The sequence below is a fragment of the Salvelinus sp. IW2-2015 genome, unplaced genomic scaffold, assembly GCF_002910315.2.
Source record: "Salvelinus sp. IW2-2015 unplaced genomic scaffold, ASM291031v2 Un_scaffold3655, whole genome shotgun sequence".
NCBI classification, from domain to species: domain Eukaryota; kingdom Metazoa; phylum Chordata; class Actinopteri; order Salmoniformes; family Salmonidae; genus Salvelinus; species Salvelinus sp. IW2-2015.
Window position 1 is genome coordinate 28,863 of NW_019944932.1, and position 7,411 is coordinate 36,273.

At 43.9% G+C, this 7,411-nt stretch overlaps 1 protein-coding gene across 1 annotated transcript; it reads left to right on the forward strand.

Annotated features, from left to right (window-relative positions):
* Positions 1-1,732: 1,732 nt before the first annotated feature.
* cfap410 (cilia and flagella associated protein 410) lies at positions 1,733-7,277 on the forward strand. Its single transcript, XM_070441238.1, has 6 exons — positions 1,733-2,694; positions 2,809-2,858; positions 3,387-3,414; positions 6,145-6,374; positions 6,505-6,685; positions 6,773-7,277. Exons 1-6 carry the CDS (start codon positions 2,618-2,620, stop codon positions 7,275-7,277), a joined length of 1,071 nt encoding a protein of 356 aa, XP_070297339.1. The 5' UTR covers positions 1,733-2,617.
* Positions 7,278-7,411: the final 134 nt, after the last annotated feature.

Consider the following 7,411-nt stretch of genomic DNA (forward strand, 5'->3'; position numbering starts at 1 on the left):
ATACCATATCATTGTAGGAAGTGGTTGTTTTCTTAAAGGAGAATTACAACAAACAAACAGGGTGGAAAGTGAAAGACACAAAATCTTAAATAAAACAATAAATACAATCATCATGAAAGAAATGTAGTTGATGAGAGAGAATTTAACTAGGACTATAAAATAATGAGGAATTAAAAAAAAWATATATATATATATTATGGCTTGTATTTCTCGTGGAAGGTGATGAATAAAAACACCTACATCCACTGGTAAAAAAGAGTCTAAATATTAAGATCCATATTTGAGTGTTTTTAAGGTGAAGGACACCTGGCCTTTTGGAATACACATTTTACACCAAATAACAAGTGATATTTCCTGGGGACAGAAAAGGCATTGCATACTCAGATAACCCATACATGTTGCACAGCCGGAGGGTGAATATCGGATAAGTAAAAAATACTGTGAGATAATTGTCGCTCTTTTCATAAATGGAACAGATTAGCCATCTATCCAACACCTATGGCTGGCTGGCTACGTGGAAGGTCGCCAGCTTGTAGTCAGTCCTATAAAACCTGGAAATTAGTTCGTTCTGGTTCGGTCAGCCATCCCCATTGGAAAAATTAATTGCAAAATAAAATGGTTTTGGAATAAACGCAGGTTGAGATAATATCAGTCAGTTAGCATGACCTTTATTTATTATCAAGCCTTCATGTGATTTATGTTTTTCATTATTACATAAAATTCTTCAAAATTCACAAAACGTGACGTTAGCTAATGAAGATTATCTCATAGAACAAAAGGTATCAGATCTCCTGTTTACCACAGACACCTATAGGTTAGTGTCTGTATCAGATCTCCTGTTTACCACAGACACCTATAGGTTAGTGTTCTGTATCAATCTCTGTTACCACAGGACACTATAGGTTAGTGTTCTGTATCAGATCTCCTGTTTACCACAGACACCTATAGGTAGTGTTCTGTATCAGATCTCCTGTTTACCACAGACACCTATAGGTTAGTGTCTGTAATCAGATCTCCTGTGTTTACCACAGACACCTATAGGTTAGTGTTCTGTATCAGATCTCCTGTTTACCACAGACACCTATAGGTTAGTGTTCTGTATCCGATCTCCTAAGCTTGTGTTCATCACAGATCTTATTTTCAGTGTTTATCCAAAAACCCTACAAAAACGCCATTCGTTTTCTCCATAGGCTTTGTCCAAAGAAGCATAGCGGAGTTCGTGTCTACAAAAATACGCCATTACTATTTATCTCTATTTAGAAAAGGTTCTTGAGTCCAGCTTTCCGACGCAGGCAACTTCTCCCTCCTAGAGGTTGAGGTTCGCAACCCGGAACCACAGATAAAACAATGAGACAGATATTTAACCGGATGTACAAATGTGAAGCATCCGCTTGGCGTTTCAACTCACTACCAAATATGGTGATGAGAGGAACCCCCAGTGGCCGGCAGTAGGAGAAGATGGGAGCGAGATGGATTATGGCCGACATTCTGCTAATTTTCTCATTGATGAAACATTTGATCTCCATACAGTTTTCTGTTCCCAAAACTAGAATCTGTTATGAACAGAGTGGACTGCGTTTTGTAGACTTTACCCTTTGCAAACGTTTTTTTAAAATGCGTTGTTTAGAAGGAATGCAAAGGCACATTTAGTTATTGCACACTTCATAGAGTAGGCGTCCCCTAACGGAAATATACAGGTAAAATGTTTTTCCTTTATCCTTATTATTGTTAAGGAAACCGAGCAGCACATTCTCCCATAAAAAACGAAAGTCATCAAGAATATTAACAATTATAAATCTATTAATATCTTTCCATAATTTTTTACATGTAGACACTGCCAAAATAAATGCAAAACTGTTTCTGGATGCTCAACACAAAAAGTAGTTTGTAAAAAAAAAAAAAAAAAAAATCCCTTGTCAAAGTCAGGGTATGATGTCGCGTTGACGTGCTAGTCAGAACTAGGACACTCCGACTTGCTAACTGGTTGAACGTGTATAACTAGAACCACTAGCAAGTCAGACATGTCCGAGTTTCCTAGATCCGACTGGCACGTCAACGCGTCATTAGTCGAGAAACCTGCCTATTTTCCTCGAAAGTACGTAAATGTCCCGATTACAAAACTATACGATATTACAGAGAACAAGTTAATTATCTCACATCTCGTAAAAATATCCATAATGTTGCACTTGTTGTTGACGGAATTGATACTAATGTTGGGTTTTTGAGCTAGCGCCCAACGGACTCCCTGAAGGGAGAACTCGCCTTGTCCCAGAATGCACCGCGGGACCCACTGACGACGCATTGGCCGAGTTCAATGGAGTTTCCCATCTCCTCTAAAGTATATCTGTCATATCTGACACCTTTCCATCTGTTGTGTGAGAGTGTGCATGGTCATGGTTAACCGGATGGTAACGTCGGGTAACTCGGTAACTACAGACGCCACGGTAGCCCGCCCGTTCACAGTACATACACATAGGCGTTACTGGTCCTGTAGGTGTGCTAGGCTAGCTATGTAGCTATAAATTATCTGATGGGAGCTGCATTGCCACGAAACTTTAGTTTTGATCGATAACTGGTTATGAGAGACTAGTATAATCACCCACAACACGTCTGCAGTATGAAGCTAACACGGAAGTTGGTCCTGGCCAAAGCCAAGGCCTCGGATCTGGACAGTGTGAAGAAACTCAACTGCTGGTAGGTGGGAGGCTAGATGGGTTAGCTAACTATCCGATATGCAACTGATGGATGCTAGTTAGCTGACCATACTCATTTCTATAATGTGTCCAATGTTTTGTCTTTCTCTTTCAGGGGCTGCAACTTGACAGACGTGAGTATGCTTGTTTATTCTCAATTTCTCTGTTTCTCTGTTTTTAGCTGTTCTGGGTTGACAAAATATAATTTTAAAATCCCATGTTTAGCTAGCTAACTAGTTAGCTTTGTCTCAACTCTAAAGATCTTCCTTCCTTTTCCATCTTTCTCCTCCCTCCACCTGTCCTCTCTCTCTCCGCCCTTTCTCCATCCTCTCTCTCCGCCCTTTCTCCATCCTCTCTCTTTGCCCTTTCTCCATCCTCTCTCTCTCCATCCTCCCTCTCTCTCTCTCCTCCCTCCCTCTCTTAATTATCTCTCTCTCATCCCCTCTCTCTCTCTCTCCTCCCTCTATCATCCTCTCTCTCTCCTCCCTCATCTCTCTTCCTCCTCTCTCATCCTCTCTTCATCCTTTCTCCATCCTCTCTCTCCTCTCTCATCCTCCTCTCTCTCCTCCCTCTCTCCATCCTCTCTCTCCTCCCTCTTCATCCTCTCTCTCCTCCCTCTCTCTCATCCTCTCTCTCTCTCCCTCCCTTTTATCCCTCTCTCTCTCTCTCTCTCTAGATCTCCATATTACCCAGATACCCACATCGAGGTCCTGACTCTCAGGTTGGCTGTCACACACACACACACACACACACACACACACACACACACACACACACACACACACACACACACACACACACAGGGCTGTTATGGTGAACGTGTTACCGCCATACCGGCAGTCACGAGTCATGATGGCAGTCAAATTCCACCTGACCGTTTAGTCGCGGTAATTAGGCTTCTCCAAGCTCTGATGCTGCTGATGGTCAGATAGTAGCCTACCAAACTTGCTACCTGCCTGGTACTCAGCACTCTATTGTCCCTGTAATCACTCTCACATCAGTGCAAATGTAATGGAAAATCTAATCAAACACTTCATGAGAGCTCATGTTGCACAATATTTCTATAGGCTATGCAATTGCGCAAGAAAACAGAGTGATGGCCTCTATTAAAAAGAGGAGGATCCCATCAGATTTCTATAGGCTAAGCCTACTATATTTATTTCTCAACTTTCCTAATATTATGCACATTGCTTCCCTTTACAACAAGAGTATAGCCTACCTTGCTGGCATAAAAATAAACCACGAGGAAAAGCGTTCTCCATTCACTAATTAAGTGCATAGATTACATAACATATTTTTCTGCTGCCCCTGTTTCGAGACAGGTGCATGATAATGGTCCATTCTAAATCAAAACACATTTCACACATATATTATTTAGTATATGTAAAGACAAGATTAAATCAAGAATAGTCTGATGGCTGACAATATTAACCTATCACTTGTGAATTATATATTTTATTTAACTTTTATTTAACTTGGCAAGTCAGTTAAGAACAAATTCTTATTTACAATGACGGCCTACACTTGCCAAACCCGGACGACGCTGGGCCAATTGTGCACCGCCCTATGGGACTCCCAATCACGGCCGGTTGTGATACAGCCTGGAATCAAACCAGGGTCTGTAGTGATGCCTCTAGCACTGAGATGCAGTGCCTTAAACCGCTGCGCCACTCGGGAGCGGATAATGTTTGTATCACAACTAAAGTAGCCAAATAACTTCTTAAAATGAAGCACATTAATCCGCTTTACAAGGGGAGTAGAGCCTAACTGGCGTACATAAGCAGCGTGTGACTTTCCAGTTTGGGGAAGATACATTTCACCATAAAAATGCCCCTTTATAATAAAAGCATAATTGCATTTGCGGTCACTTTTGAGAATGGTGTTTTCCTGCTAATTGAACATTCGCTCTTATAGCCTACTTCTGTGTGGGCATTGCTGTGCTTATAATGTAAAGAAATATCCTAATAGTTTATCAACATTTTAAGCTAAACGTTCTGATCTGTTGCGTCAGCCACATTGCATATAAAAGGTTTCTTGATGCTAGTTGTATTAATGTGGGATCTAACGCATCCCACAACTGTCCCAGACGATGTTTGGAATATTTATTTCTGGCACAGAATAGGTCACCTGTTGTACTATGGGGGATAGTAGATTGATACAGAATATGTCACCTGTTGTACTATGGGGGATAGTAGATTGATACAGAATAGTGATTTTTCTGTTCGTTAGGCCTACTCATCTTGTTGGACAGTTCTTCCAATATCTTCAATATGCACCTCGGAATTGGATAAGGACACGTGCAGTTGTGTCTGTCTTCACTTGTAGCCTGTGAGGTCACGTGACGGAGAGCCATGTGAGTGAGAGGTGCTTCGGCACGCAGCAGGGAGAAGGGAATTATAATTATTATATTCAGCTGAAGGGCACAACGGCCACTGTCCGCAAAAGGCATGGATTCTTTTAGGAGGCATTACGGCCACACAAAGGGGATGCCACCGGGAAATTCAAGGCATTATCAAGTGCTTGTCAATTTGTGAATGAGAGACTGATGAAGTGTGTACAGCCTGTGCAAAAAAACAAAGCAGAGCTCATGGCTTTCAAGCAACTTTTTTCAAATCATCATTAGAGTCTCATCATGCAGCCTAACAATGTATTAAAAATCAAAACATATATCACAACTTTTGTAGAACAACTAAAATTACATTAATGACTCTAAATGAAGCATATAGGAGGACATGTTTCTTTGTTAGCCGCTCAACACAGAATAGCCGCATGTGAACACTCCCTCAAATCATTTGGAGAAAATATCCTATCTATTTTATTCAGCTTTGTTCAACTGTATTCTTCATACTATAAAATAAAACTATAAAATAATGCCACTGATTTCTAAGCAAATCTTAGAATCTTAGTCTGCTAAATGAACTAGTGTAGCTCACAGCCATATGGCATAGCCAGATCAGGACCTAACATAAGGACAACTGAGAGTTATGCTATCCTGTTCTTCTGAAATAGACTACATTTAACGGTCAATTACCGTGAGACCGGCAGTTATTTGCTTGACAATCACCGGCTGACAAAATGTCATGACCGCCACAGCCCTACACACACACACACACACACACACACACACCCACACACACACACACACTGTGCTCTGTCTGAGAGGAGAGCATGCAAGTTAACTTTTAGTTGTACTGTGTACACTATTATGGGCTCCCGAGATCGATTCCAGGCTGTATCACAGCCCGGCCGTGATTGGGAGTCCCATAGGGCAGGGCGCGCAATTGGCCCAGCGTCGTCCGGGTTTGGTCGGGGTAGGCGGTCATTGTAAATAAGAATTTGTTCTTAACCCGACTTGCTTAGTTAAATAAAGGTTCACTGTAACACTACGCTGCCTGCTGTGCATATGATAAATCAACCTTGACCACACCCTAACCAGGTCCTCTCTCTCCAGTGTGAACTCCATCTTGTCCCTGTCATCTCTGTCGGGCTGTGTGTGTCTGAGTGAGTTGTACCTCAGACGGAACCTCATCCCTTCTCTCTCAGAGCTCTCCCATCTCCGCCCCCTCACACGCCTACGAGTGCTCTGGTTGGCTGAGAACCCCTGCTGCGGAACAGACCCCAGCCAATACCGTCTCAACGTGTTGCGATGCCTGCCACGCCTACACAAACTGGACAACCAGGGTCAGTTGTCTTCATGTTTGTGTTTTGGGGAAGTATGCTTCTAGTACTGATATCCTCAAGCCGTAGGGGTCCAATTTAGGTTTTGGGCTGTCGCAACTGTGTGTGTGTAGTAACGTGTGTGTGTGTCCAGTGGTGACAGAGGAGGAGCTTACTTTCGCTCTAAACGAGGGAGAGGAGATAACCACACCCCCTGCGGCCGCCCAGAAGCAGTTCTCGACCAGTGGCCAGCCAGAGAACGTCAGCTCCACCAATGGACAGACAGAGACAGAATCAGAGAACGACCCCCTCAACTACAGTATGGAGGAGACCAAGTAAGACCCGCCCCTCACAACGTTACACACCTTTAACCCTGTCTCCTAAACCCTGTCTCCTAAACCCTGTCTCCTAACCCTCTACAGTAAGATCCGGGAACAGTTGGGGATGAAGCCTATTCCTAGAGACAAGTTCTCCTCCCCATCACCTCGACCTACAGCTAGGAAGGTAACAGACACTCCTCTGCTACCCAGACGGCACTCCTCTGCTACCCAGACGACTCCTCTGCTACCAGACGACACTCCTCTGCTACCCAGACGGCACTCCTCTGCTACCCAGACGGCACTCCTCTGCTACCCAGACGGCACTCCTCTGCTACCCAGAACGGCACTCCTCTGCTACCCAGACCGACAGCTCTCTCTGCTACCCAGACGGCACTCCTCTGCTACCCAGACGGCACTCCTTGCTACCCAGACGGACCCTCTGCTACCCAGACGGCACTCCTCTGCTACCCAGACGGCACTCCTCTGCTACCCAGACGGCACTCCTCTGCTACCCAGACGGCACTCCTCTGCTACCCAGACGGCACTCCTTACAGAGCGCGGTGGCTTCTTTTATTCTCCTAGCAGAGCGTGGCTATCTATTCTCTAGCAGAGCGTGGCTTTACTATTCTCCTAGCAGGAGGCGTGGCTATCTATTCCCTAGCGGAGCGTGGCTATCTATTCCCTAGCAGCGCGTGGCTATCTATTTTCTCTAGCGGAGCGTGGCTATCTATTCTCTACAGC

Excerpts from the sequence above, each read along its gene's own strand:
- cfap410 (XM_070441238.1), top strand. The coding sequence starts at position 2,618 with ATGAAGCTAACACGGAAGTTGGTCCTGGCCAAAGCCAAGGCCTCGGAT. Across the intron at positions 3,415-6,144 it reads ATCGAGGTCCTGACTCTCAG|TGTGAACTCCATCTTGTCCC; the intron begins GTTGGCTGTCAC and ends CTCTCTCTCCAG. Across the intron at positions 6,686-6,772 it reads TACAGTATGGAGGAGACCAA|TAAGATCCGGGAACAGTTGG; the intron begins GTAAGACCCGCC and ends AACCCTCTACAG.